At 42.5% G+C, this 14139-nt stretch overlaps 1 protein-coding gene across 3 annotated transcripts in view; it reads right to left on the bottom strand.

Moving 5' to 3' along the window:
• The window catches only part of MBOAT2 (membrane bound O-acyltransferase domain containing 2), a 127043-nt gene that overhangs the window by 14656 nt on the left and 98248 nt on the right, over positions 1-14139 (bottom strand). For all 3 annotated transcript variants that reach the window (XM_044771914.2, XM_044771913.2, XM_070512638.1), the window contains 5 exons: positions 11922-11977; positions 10345-10399; positions 5152-5335; positions 909-1101; positions 443-546 (listed from right to left, as the gene is read on the bottom strand). In XM_044771914.2, coding sequence (XP_044627849.2) covers positions 443-546; positions 909-1101; positions 5152-5335; positions 10345-10399; positions 11922-11977 — 592 coding nt within the window. The remainder of the gene's footprint in view (positions 1-442; positions 547-908; positions 1102-5151; positions 5336-10344; positions 10400-11921; positions 11978-14139) is intronic.

Here is a 14139-nt window from a genome sequence, read left to right as displayed (position 1 = left end):
AAAGTGAGCCACACACTTTCTCACTTCCTCAGGCTGCTCCCCCTCTCCCTGGGGTGCCTGGCTCACTCCTACTTAGCATTTAGGACTCAGCTTAAGACATTATTTCCTTAGGACCCCTTCCCTGAGCCATCTCATCTCAGCTAGATTCCTATTTATAAACATGCACACATCCCACCACTCTGATCATAACCCATCTTTCTGTAGCCCTGTGACCACCCCCAGCTTGAAGCCCCACGAGGGCCCAGGTCCTAGGGATCTTCCTCTCTGGATTCCCCGTGTGTGAGGCATGCAGTTGCTGCCCAATAAATACTGGCTGAATGGAAGAATGAGTATCATTAAAAATCCCTCAATGCCACTCTTGGGACAACACATCCCAACCTATGAAAGCAGTTACGGTCCCTAAACTATCCTATGGTAACTAATTTCTTGATGAGTCACTAACCTCTATTTGCTGAATTCTCAAATTGGAAATTAAGTCCCAACGAGCTGCTCCATTTTCATCATATCCTCTGAAACCAAAGCCTGCAGCATTATTAATAGCATCAGCTGTAGTAAACAAAGGGAAAAAAATTATTAAGAACCTATGTAACAATCTACCATGTTCTCCCAGAGGATGTATGTTATATTCTATGATCTTTTATTCCTAAACAATAAAAGTAGATTTATTCTCATTTTTATCTGATATTATAATAAAACAGATCTTGATCCAGTTTTTATGATGTCCTAACAGTTTTTAGGATATATCCTTATATTTAGGATATAGGCTGTATAGTTTGTTTCTCTGACAAGACTCTGACTTTTCTAATGGGTCTTTAACTACACTTCCTCAAGAGGGCACTTTGCTGGCTATCTATAGGTAAGATACACCTCCACACAGTAACAGAAAAGTCCATTCACATGTTACTCACCCAACGTCCATGCAAAATAGTATTTGGGTCTGGCAGCCAAAAGAGAGACATATAGATAGACAACCTTTGTCGGCCATGAAGCCGTAGCCTGAAAATGTTCATCGATGTTATACTCCACAGGCAATGTTTTAGAGATGGTCAAGTGAAATAATAAGGAAAGTCCACAGACTAAGAGCTTCTGAATAACTGCGATCTGAAAGCATAAGACAAGCCTTCATAAACTTAATCCATACTCCTGTTAATTCATTTTACATATTATTGCCAGATTAATCTTCCCAAATGAAGCATTAACCCTATAACTCTCCTGGTCAAAAATCATAAACTACGCTGTGCTCAGCATTTAAAGCCCTTCATGGTCTCAGCATAAACATTTCCAGCCTTATCTCTAACTACACCTCTGGGTTATGGCTCAAATCACACTAGAATCCTCAACATGCGTTTTCAGAACTTTCAGTAAATTAAAAAAATCAAAAAGCAAACAGGTGTACAGGTATGACTACACAAAAATGTTAACATTAATAACTTTTGGTAGCGGATTCTGTATGATTATACACAGACACACATACACACACAGAGCTTATTTTTTCCACTGTGCCTTTTCTATATTTTCCAAATTCTAGGTATCTCATGGACATTATTTTTATAACAAACAACTTAAACATTTCTTTAAATCTGAAAGTTTTTAATGCAACTTTGTTCAAGAATAATATAACCAAAAGAGCTACACACTTGAGAAAACTAAAAGATGTGCATGAAAGACTCTGATGGAAAGAAAAGGTCATTCTTTACTATATTCTGGTACGGTGAAATCACCTTGAAAGAACCAGACTCATGATGTTTTTCTATTCCTAGCAGGCCAGAATATTTCGATCTGCTTCAATATAAAGGAGATTATACAGGATACAAAGGGAAAGAAACAAGTAGAAGAAGAAAGGAAAGGCTGGATCCAGAGGAAGGAATGTAACAAAATACTGGGATTCAGAGTGCCCTGCAGAGTAATCAAATAATGTTCAAATTAACTAAAGCAATCTGCAGATGACCATCCACATCTGCACCCTTTCTGTAACAGTGCCAGAAGAACGGCTCCAAGGCAGGAGGGAAAGCACACATCCGATTCACGGCCTGTCTGAAAAGCCCCCTTGCCGTCTCGGCCTGCCCCGGCTAGGGAGTGCTGAAGGCTCACGGACTCTGGGCTGCAGCTGTTCTGTCTCCTTTTCCTGGTTGTCTTTCAAAGCTTTCTCCACCCCTCATCGAAATATCTAACCAATATATGTGAACAGAAAGAGATCTTACAACAGGCAATTAGAGAAAAGTTGTAATTATAAACGAAGTGAGATGAAATGAATGGCCTCTTACATTAATCTACAAGTTGCATGTATCATCTTAGTAACATAATGAGAAATACTGTGGCCCTTAGATGATATATACAAGTTTCCAGGTCTCAGTTAAAAAAAAAATTAAAGTAACATGCACCTGATCTCAACTGCCAGGTGGGGCACACACCAATCAGAACCCCAAGCCTCACAGAAAGCAGGATCAGGTACCTCGGGAGGCGAGAGTGAGGGGCCTAACACTGGGAAGCCAGGTGCAACCCCCCAGTTCCCACAGCCTCCCTGCTTAGTAAGGTGACACCCCTCCACCATTCTAGCAGGAGACCAGAAGTTAATTCTCAGAGAAGCTCAACCAGAGAAGAGCCAGGCTTAGGGACATGGGTCCAGAGAGGGGGCCGGTTAAGTGCTGGAATGAAAACGTGGAGACTGTGGAGGAAGTCTGCATCCTGAGAGGAGAAATCCTCAGCTCCCTCGCCCTGCCCACCTCCAGAGACCAGCAGTCAAGTCTGCCTACTCCAGGCAGAAGACTGGAGGATCCTTCACTCAAGAAATCACACAGGCTGGCCCGGTGGCATGGTGGTTAAGTTCAAGTGCTCTGCTTTGGTGGCCTGGGGTTCCACAGGTTTAGATCCCAGGTGCAGACCTATGCACCACTCATCAAGCCATGCTGTGGTGGCATCACACATACAAAATAGAGGAAGAGTGCCACAGATGTTAGCTTGCTGACAGTGTTCCTCAAGGAAGAAGAGAAAGATTGGCAACAGATGTTAGCTCATGGCCAATCTTCCTCACCAGAAGAAAAGAAAAGAAAGAAACAAACAATCCCAAGAAAAGACTTATAGACATCATGGCAGAGACTGACAGGTGTTCCCCAGGAGCCATCATCCCCTGCTTGCAGAGCAATGGAATCTTTTGGGGGGTACACAGAAGTCTAGCTAAAGACCACACATCACAGCATCTTTTGCAGCTGAATGTAGCTACACGGTCAATAGGATGTCAGCATAAGTAACAAGTACAACTTCAATAGTGAACCAAATTAGACCACGTGGATGAGGGCAACACCCTCAGGATGGCCAAGACAGGGGAGAGCTTGGATCCCCAACCCATGGAGCTGCCATATTATCCAAGGACCCCTCATACTTGAGCTGTCACCTGAGAGAAAAATAAACTTCTGCCTTGTTTAAGTCCCTGTTATTTTGGTCCTCTTTTCAGCACTGGCTACCTGACCGTCCTACTTTGGATCTTCAGTATCTACACACCCCACTGATGCACAAAAAGCTTCCAAACACCTTTGAGCGATTTGTAAATAACTACCACTATTTGGCTGTGTGAACTATATACATACGGATTTTAAATTTAAAAGATAGTAAAATAGTGAGAGATATTAAAAGTATTTGCCATTGTTAAAAATCTCTGATTTATGATGTCTATAACTCAAAAGAGGAAAGTAATATTTTATAAGAACATTATCTCATAAAAATTCAGAATGAAGTGATAGAAGTAATATATAAATTTGTATTATCCTTTGTTAGGTTTTATTTACTACTATTCACATGTCGGTAGCACTTGATACTTTCCAAATATTTTACAAAATTATGTCCCATATCTTGATTCCTAGGCTTTCATTCTCTTTCCAGTATTCCAGAATTAACTTCTGGAATATCGAAGCCGTCTATACTCATCTTTACTTTCTCTTAGGGCAGTGAGACCTCTAAAGGGTTGAGTGGTCAGCTGGGAGGCACAAAACAGTCAATGGAAGAGATCTGAATACACTCAATTTCAAGTCTGAAATTCAACCCTGTCTGAAACGGCATTTATCAATTAACACTTAACCAGTAACGGGGATGATGAAGACAAAAGTACCTTTCTGATATAAAACACGAGTCACATAGCAGAAAAGAGATAACGTAAGAGCTTTTGCAAATGGGTGCACATTTCTTCATCCGCTCTTTGTTTTACAATAACTTAGAAAGGAGGGTGATCCTTTGCTCCAAGCCGCACGTTCTGGGAAAACATACCAGCCCCCATTTTTTGTCTCACAGACATTTTGATTGGCTTATTTCTCATGGGACTTTCAGATCCTACCAGATCAAATCCAGCAGAAACTGAGCTGCCTACACACAGCCTCGTAGTCTTTCTTGATAAAGCAGCATCTCGGCAGTTCCAGGTACCCCCACAGTTCAAGGGAAGTGAAGACTGTGTTTGGCTGTGAGGCTTCGGAGGCAGACTGCCTGAGCTTGAATTCCAGTTCTCCTACTGCCGCCCTGGGAAAGCTTGGTCAAATGACTTAGCCTCAGTGTCCTCATCTGTGACATGGTGAGAAGAACAGCCTCCGCCTCCTCCGACAGTCGTGACGGCTGAAGAGTAACAGTGTGAAGTGTCTGCAACAGTGCCTGGCACCTGGGAGGTGCTACCAGAGTGTTAGCTCTTAGTATCTTTTTTACTGCGGGAATCAGAAAAAGTTTTGTGGAAAAGGTGATATTTGAAGGAGACCTTCAAAGACGAGTAAGATTTCAAGTGGCAATGATGGGGAAGAGGAGAGGGGAAAGTGAGACAGGAAAAGAGAACACTCCAAAATCGCTGGAACATAAGGTATAGGGAAGGCAAAAGCCTGGAAAATTAGGCAGTTCCACAAGAAGGGCTTTCCTGTAGAATACTCTCTAAATACAGAGCATTATTCCTACTGAGGAACTCAGCACAGTTTCTTACGTAACCTTATTTTTTCTCTTTAATCATGATTGTACTTTTATGAAGCATCACTACCAGGTACAGTGTGAAAACTCATTTATCTTGAAAAATAATTTTAAAGAAATAGATGGGTAAATTCAAAACCTGAAAACATCAGTATCTTTAAATCAACAGGACTAATCGATACACGCTACAAAGGCTCCAGGTGAATCCCCTGATCTTACATTTGGAGACGGCTCTGTTCTTCCATACTGTATTTCTTCTCTTCCGTTTTCGCCCGATTGTGCCATGTGGTAGGATCTGCCTTCAATGAAAGTAATGTAGTCCTTGTAAGAGCAGAGTGGGCCTGCCAGGATACCCATGAAGTTACAGTTGTAACTCAAGTACTCCAGTAGGCTTGGCATGCGCCTGCAATTGAAAGACATGCAACTTGTGAGATGTAACATAAGCTTTCGGAAACCTTGATAGGAATAATCATCTTCTACCTTACTGCTCTTACCATTTCCAAAATAAAACAAGCTTCGATTTTCACCTGCACCTATACAATAAGAATTTAAAAGATCAAGATGTAGTAACGCTCAGCCGTATTCTTAGATAGAAGAGTTTCTATACCGATCTCTATGAACAACTACGAAGGGGTTCTACTTAATGCCTCATGATGAAACCTGATGGACCAGAAATGGCATAAAGAATCATCTCTTACTAGTCAATCATTCCCTCACTTAACAAATTTATGTGTGTACCAACTATGTGCCTGGTACACTCCAGGGTCTAGAGACACTGTAATAAACAAAACAGAGAAAAAGTCTGCATTCTCAGAGCTCCCATAACAGTTGGAGAAAACAGATTAAAAATATATATATACATATATCTATGAAAAACACTTCCAGAGATGCTAAGCGCCACAAAGAGAAGGGGGTATTTCATTATATTAAAAGTCAGAGGAGGCCTTTCTGATAAGGTGACAACTGAGCAGAGAACAGAAGGAAGTGAGAGATGGAGTCATGGGCATATCCAGGACAAGGATTCCAGGCAGAGGGAACAATGACTGCGAAATCCCTGAGATGGGGACATATCCAGCAGCAGGAAAGACGGTGTGGCTGGAGCAGCCTGAACAGGGAAAAGAGTAAGGAGGAGAGTCAGGGAGAGCTGAGGTGAGATTATACAGGACCTGCCTTACGAACCATGACAGGAACTTTGGATTTTATTCTGAATGTGATGAAAAACTAAAATAGGGTTTTAAAACACCTATGATTCAAAAGAATCCCTCTAGACCCCGTGTGGGGAAAGGGGACCATGCAGGAGGCTCCTGGGATCTCCAGGCAGGAGGTGACAGTGGCTAGGAGCAGTGGGGGAGGCAGCAGTTGCATACATTCTGGCAGTACAGGGGTTTGCTGATGGATTCTTTGTGGAGGGTAAGAGAGAAAGGAATCCAGGACGTCTTACAACATTTTTAATTCAATTGCTTTGAGGTCGGTTCAAATGGCACCTGGTATCTACAGTTTACCAAGCATTCTAGTTGTCAATGCAGGCAGACTGGTGAGAATGGTTGGTAACCTAGGAGGCTATTCAGACTATATATATTATCATATAAGTGGATTACGAGTGTATGTTTTTATTTACTTTTTAAAACCAGTTCCATTTAGAAAGTCTGCCATCCACGGACAAACAGGAACTATCATGAACAAAAGCAGTGCACCTGGGACAGCAAGCAGGCTCCTCAAACGCTACCGTCCCCTCTGCCTCTCTCACAGGAGAAGCTGTCTCCTTAGAAAGCACAAACACTCTGTGGCCAAGAAAAGTCGACAGGACCCTCTCATACATATTTTTATAAACAACAATCAATAGAGAAAACAGCGCTTCTGGTCCATCTGACACTAACTAGGTCACCACTTAGCCAAAACTCCTCTTAAAATTTTTCCAGAATTATTGTTCTACATTTAAAAGTGTTTTGAACCTTAAGTATTTTCTCTTGAGGGCTCAAAAATGTTACGAGCAAAATGTTTCTGATAGATTTTCTCTTGTAGCTCGTTCCACTGTTCCTTCCACCTCAAATACCAGGATGGCGCTGCAAGGATCCGCTGCAACCACAAAGTTACAAAAGAACTTCTCGTGCTCCAGCAACAGAGCTCCACTTTCAGTACCAACTATTTCAAGACCGAGACAATGTCAGGGTATCAAGGCGCAGCTCAATCTTACCAAGTCAAACTAGGTATCACCATTTGCAAGGACAGGAGATAACTCTTAAGCACGAAATCTGTTGAAGTAATTTCTGACTCAACTGTCACATCAAATGACAAGTCACTTTAGGCACTGAAGTAGATCATGATAATGTTTGCTCTTAAAATGAGAAATAAGTATAATTGTAACACTCCATTTATGACATTAAATGAAAGATTCATTCTTTCATTCCACAAATATTTGACATCAACTATGCATTGTCCTAGGTTAGGGCTTCTCAATCTCAGCATTACTGACATTTTCTGGCAATCACTCTTTGTTGTAGGATATTTAGCAGCATCCCTGGCCTCTGCCCATTAGATGTCAGTAGTACCACCCCTTTCCATTGTGACAAGCAAAAATGTCTCCAGACACTGTCAAATGTCTCCTTGGGGACACAAGCACCCTTGGAGGTGAACGTTATCGAGGTGAGGAGGATATAATGACAAACAAGACCAAGTTCCGTCCTCACAGAGCTCAGATTTGGGAGGTAGGGGGAGGGACAATCAAAATAAATATAAGATATAACATCAGACAATAATACATATTATGGAGGAAGATAAAGCAGGCCAAGGGCTAGAGCGGGGGCATTTCCGATAGGGAGCTCTGGGGGGACTGAGCGAGGGAGAATGGGAGGGCTCTGGCTCCTGCTGGGCCTTACATGCTGTGGTCAGAAGTTTGTCAGTTTATTCTCAATTCTCAAAGGAGCCACTGGAGGGTTTTCATCAGGGGAGGGGAGGAGTACAACCCAGTACACACTAAAAGGATCTCTGGCTGACAGGTGGAAAGTAGACTGCAGGGGGCATGAGAGGAAATGAGCCCAGGTGGGAAAGCTATTACGGCAGACCAAGTCGGAAATGAGGGTTGGGCTGGGGTGATCTGAGTGGGAAAGGTGAGCAGCTGTGAGATTAGCGAGAGGTTTCAAAGGAAGCGTTGACTTGACTTGCCAGTAAAGTGGATTTGCTGTAAGAAAAAGGGAGTTTGCCTGTGTTTTTCCCCTAAGCCACCAGTAACAAATGGTGCTGCTATTAACTAAGTGGGTATTGACAGTAGAAGCACAGAGGGGCGTGGGAGAGGGAAGAGGGAGACAGGATCAGGAGTTCTATTGTAAACAGGTTGTATTTGAGATGCCCATTCACTATCCATGCCGAGATGCTGAAACAACAGCTGGACATATGAGGCTGGAGCTCAGCAGAGAGGTCGGAGTGGGAATATAAATTTAGGAGGCTTCAAATATGGAGACAGTATTTAAAGCCAACGGACTGCACGTGATCATCTGGAGAAGAGGCAGTCCAAGGGCTGTGCCCTGGAGCACAGGAATATTTAGTGGTAAGGCAGAGGGGAGAAGTCAGTAAAAAAGACAGAGAAACAGCCAGTGAGACAGAAGGAAAATGAGAAGAATGTAGTGTCCTGCAAGGCAAGTGAAGAAGGTATCTCAAGGACTGAGTGATCATCTGGGTCAAATGGTGCTGAGAGGTTGAGCAACGTGCAAACCAAGGCTGACAAATTTATTTGCCAAGATTAAGGGCAACCTTGAAAGAATGACATCAGACCAGTAATGGGGACAACAATCTGACTGCAGGGTTTGAGGAGAGAATGGGAAATGAGGAAGGAGAGTCAGTAAGAATAGACCATCTTTCAAGGAGTCTTACTATAATGGAATGCAGAGTAATGGGGAGGTAGCCAGAAGGGAGTGTGAGGTAAGGAAGTTGGTGGGAATGGTCCAACAGAGAGGGAAAAACTGATGAGTGACGATGCCCTGATGCACGAGACAGGATAAGCGAAGAAGCAAAATCCTTGAGGAAAAAAGCAGCAACTGGATTCAGTGTCAAATCAAAAGCTGGCCTTGGACCGGATTCTGGACAGTTACTGCTTGTCCTGGGAAAGAAAGGAGAGCATATCGTGACAGAGACAGGCAGTGTGGTAGATTCGGTGTTGCAGAATGAAGTGGAGTTGCCTTTATTTTATCCAAAAATACTTTTCTACCATCCCAAGTGAGTATGGAGGAAGAAGTGCTGGAAGTTTGAGGAGAAAGGAGAATATATATAATCTTATAAAACAGTGGGAAAGCGAATAGACTAAGGATAGGTAGTAGAACTGTTGGCAATACTAAGACCCATGTTTTAAGTTTCAGGGTAACAACTTCTAAATGAGTCCCATCAGCAAGACCAAATGGTCCCCACTCTGCTTTCTCCCACTGTTCAGGTAGGCAGAGAGTTGAATGCGGGGTACGGCCACACAGCGATGGGGGAGGGAAAGGTGGAAAGAGAAGCTGAGTGTCTATTAACGAGGGGTTATCTGGATGGACCAAGAACTCACAAAGCTCACAGAATCCAGATCAAATTAACCTCTCATCAACTAAGTATATTCAAGTGTATATTTATTGATATATAAAGATTAACTATAGAGAAGATCAAAATAGAATAATTTTAAAGATGAGGAAAATAGAAGAAGATTCCCAAGACATGCTACTGGGGTCAAAGGTGGACACTTACGTTAAAGTCTATCTACTATCAGACGCTTAATCTCATTCTGCTGATAGCCGTGCACTTATTAATTCTAAACTTACAATAAACGAGGGTACTTCATAGCAAGTTTTTCTTTAAGTAAAATTAGTATTTGATCTCTAATATATTAGATTAAAAATAGAATCTGCCAAGAAATTAAGCTATTCCTTACATTAGTCAATAGAGTACCTATAACAAATGAAACAGGAGCCTATCGCAGAATGAATTCCTCAAATAATACTTGAGAATATCTTACTAGCTCCTCATTATTTCCAAACATGTCACCTGTGTGCTATATCAACATATCATATCTTAGCCCAGCACCTGCCACCAAGCTCCTGGCAGCTGCGATAATCACTCCTAATTACTACACAGCAGACATGAAGACTCAACACTCTTCCTGTCTTCAGGGAACTCGAGCCTCATAGGAGAGACAGAAAAGTTAGCAGATAGCTCACGGTGCACAGGAAGTATATACTGTATGATGATACATTCCAGTGCAATGGGAGCCTTGAAAGGATGCCTAGCCTAGCAAGAATTGGTGGCAGGGAGGTGTGCAGAGGGAGGAAGGTTTCGTTTTCACGAAGTAAGTGCCTGTAGGAGGACAAGTCAGCCTTAGCCATGTGAGTAATGCGTGTGCTAGGCAGAGACAGCGTGAGCCATGGCAGGATACAATGAAAGGGCACGTACCTCACAGCTAAACCTCTCTGTGATGGAGTCAGTTCCTCATCCTTTCGAAACATCCCTGAGAAACAAAAATAGGTACTTTCATCAATTATCATTTCTCCCAAGAATGGTGTTATTTTCCCATTCACACTTTCATCACTTTCCTTATTTCAAATTCATGCATAATTATCCCACTTCTGGTATAACTGTTCGGTATAATTCTTCCCTTTCTTTCTCACTGCAACACAGGCTCAATCTTGCAAGAGGACTATTGTATAATCTAACACGTCTAGCCCTGTATAAGATAAATAACAGACATCAGAGAACTAATTTGACCCTTCTCTAAAGGAAGTTAAGTGAAAAAGTTCCCCGTGGGGCCAGCCCGGTGGTGCAGTGGTTAAGTGCGCACGTTCCACTTCGTCAGCCTGGGGTTCGCCGGTTTGGATGCCGGGTGCGGACATGGCACCGCTTGTCAGAGCCAGGCGTCTCACATATAAAGTAGAGGAAGATGGGCATGGATGTTAGCTCAGGGCCAGTCTTCCTCAGCAAAAAGAGGAGAATTGGCAGCAGATGTTAGCTCAGGGCTAATCTTCCTCAAAAAAAGTTCCCCAATGCTAGCACATTTAATAGTAAATGCTGTAACTTTCCAAAAGGAGAATTAGAATTTCCTACTTTGGATCATTTAAATAACTAACATTAGTACTATGGACTAGAAGCTCAACATAAAGCAAGAAATTATTTCCTGACTCCTACATGACTCTAGTGAATGAAAACCAAACTCAAATATACCATCTTCATCCATTTCTTTACCTTTTCTCCCCCAAACAGTAGGATATTATTTATGATTACACATCAACTTACTACATCCTAAACCACATCAACTTACTCGATCCTAAACCCAGTTTAAAGAGCGAAGGAGGACTAAATTAAGATGCAAACAACACATTTAAAGCATATTTTTAGGTCTTCCCTAGCAGATGGCACAGGATGGGTAATATTCACAGTGGGGCTAAAAACCCACCTAAAATGGTCCCTAGGCTACTACAGATGTCTGTTCTAACAGGCGCTCCTTCAGTCTGAAGAAATCAGAGCCTAATTCTTAGGACTCAGAGTGCTGACCGTTCCCGTCAGCAATTCCTATGGCAAGGCGTCCACTCACTGCAGATATAAAATATGAATATATAATATAAACGTTTATCCTAAAAACATACGGAAGTGTATGTAAGGGAGAAGGAGCAGGAGGAAAGACATTCAAGTTTTAATAAAAACACAGCACAGAGATGAAGCAGGGGTTAATAAAACTTGATTTAGACCAAATGTCTATTTCCTTTGTATTTTAAATTGCCACTAATGTGGGTCATACGACTGAATCACACTATTTTATGTTGTTTTTGTCACTGAATTGAATGAAAAATTAAGATAAGACGCTGAAAAAAGCCAGACACACTTTAACAATGCTAAGCAGAGTTAAATATTTCCCCCGTCTTACCTCCATCCCTACCTCCTTCTAATAGAGTAGAAAGTTACGGTAATATCTCAAGCAAAGGATTGTTTGAACAGGATTTCTTTCAGCAATGAAAAGTTAACTTCTAAATTCTTACCATCATGGATTTCATAAGCCAGACTAGTGATCTTCTGGGTAATTATCATCATTGGGCTGTGACAAAATAAAAAATAAATATTTTAAAAGAATAAATTTAAATTTAAAATAATACTTAGGATGTATGAAAAAGAGTTTATTCTGCTTATAAAACTACAAAATCTTTAAATTTTTTAACACGAAAGAAAAACACCGAGTGACACCACTGCTGTGTTTGGGGAAGGCACAGGAGATAAGCATCCGGGCCCTCTTTCTTGCTTTATAAAAGCAGAAGAAAAAGGCTCCTCCTCTGAAAGAAACCACCTGTGGGCAGTAGCTCAGCCCGACTCCCCGCTTCACGCTCTGCAACATGCGGCCAGACGTCAAGGACCACGGGGGCATCAGACTCGGCTGCTGCCCAATTTTGACTCAACACCTTTCAACAAACCATGTTGCCTTTTGCCTCAGGGCTGAACTCACAGTGGAGAAGTAAGCTGCCTGGGAAATGGGCAACGGGTAGGAAGTTAAGGGAGTTTGGATGAGAAACGTGGAACAAAAGAGGAGGAGGGAAACGGGGGAAAAAGAGAGAGGATGAGGTCCGCATCCCTGTTCCAGCAGCCAGGCACCAGGGTTAATGGCCTGTGGAGCCGCCCTAGAGACAACCACAGAAAGCATGCAAATCATGCACACACTAAAGCCAAGAGGACTTCAAGATCATGTCACCAGTGAGAAGATGGCAATGTTTTTTCCATATTTTCTAACCTCTAATTGAATAGATAACTTAGAAAGGGGAAAACTAAATAAATCCACTAAAAAAACCACCAGGATACACTTTTATCCTTTAACTATTACATTAGCTTTCAGACATCAGTATTAAAGAACAATCAGCCATAAGTTTTTTATTCATATTTTTAGAATTTCGATAAACCAGGAAATGGCGTTTCACCTACAGGTAGAATGAGAGCTCTCTCTGCTGGGAGTACATTCACCCTCGCTACACAGCCCAGGGAAGGGCTTCGGGAAGGCCAGTCATGCAACTAGGGAGCGGCAGGAGGCGGTTCAGACCCCACCAGGTCTAGCCCGGCCCTGCACTCTCCCACTGTCCCCGCTGCTCAGAGCACGAGGTGGTCAGTGTCAACTGACACCTTCAGCAAAACAGCAGCATCCTTAAACACACGAGAAAAGAGACGATTTCTCACAATGTCAGCAACGCCATCAAGGGCTTGTTTTAAAGGTTGCTAGCACTCGCAATGAGATGCACAGACCTGGGCCCTCAAGAATTTACGCCTCATTCTCATTACCTAACCGGCAAGACCTCATAAAAAAAACTGTCACACTGCTCTCAAACTCAAAGCACGGCATGGGGGAGACTCCTCCCAGGTTCCCTTAACAGTCAGTTCTTACATGCACACCACTCGCTCTCAGGAGATTATTCCCGAGGCAGCCTATTCCCCAGGGTGCTTTGAACATGCAGCTGCCAGTTTAGCTTTGCAAGATATTTTACATGCCTTTGAGGATTATAAAAATGCCTTATGATTTCCATTTCCTGGGGGTAAAAATCATTTTTCTCACCCTGCCTAATTCTCTTCATAGTTTAGCTCACCAATGAATTACAAAATACCCTTCGGTTCTACATTCTAATTCCCATGCCACCTTAAAACATGAAAAAAAAAAAACCTGATAAAATAACTATTAAATTTATTTTATCAACTCAGAGGCATGCTAAATTGTTAGGTACATAAATATATATAAAATATTCCCAAAATGCAAATCTGTGCTTTTTGAGCACATGCTCTGAGCGCCCAGTGGTGCCCGGCAGCCCCGTACAATTTCTATTCTATCAGGCGTGTAGCATGCACGATCTCTCAGGAAAGGAAGCTGGGCTGGGGGAGTAGGTGGTGTAAGGCTGTCCCGTGGTTCCCAGAACGACGCTCCCTGATAGAGATGGAAGAAGGCAGGGAGCAGATGTGAATGCTCCAGACCCTTTCCGAATGTTGCTCCCTCCACTTAGACTACTCTGCCTGGAGCTGCTTCTAAGGATAGCTCCTTCTCCTTCCTCAAGTCTCGGCTTAAAAGTCCCTTTGTACAAAAGGCCCCTGGACAGCTCGATCTCCAGGAGCCACCTCTGCCCAAATGTGCGCAGACGGCCTTCCTTTCATCTTGGCTTCCTGTTCGTTCCCTTCAAAGTATTGTCATATTTGTGGGTGTTTCATTTATCAAATTACAGTGGTGTTTTAAAA

This window comes from Equus asinus, chromosome 6, assembly GCF_041296235.1.
Source record: "Equus asinus isolate D_3611 breed Donkey chromosome 6, EquAss-T2T_v2, whole genome shotgun sequence".
In the NCBI taxonomy this organism is placed as follows: Eukaryota; Metazoa; Chordata; class Mammalia; order Perissodactyla; family Equidae; genus Equus; species Equus asinus.
Note: the sequence above shows the minus strand (reverse complement) of the source record. Positions and strands in the feature narration are given on the sequence as shown.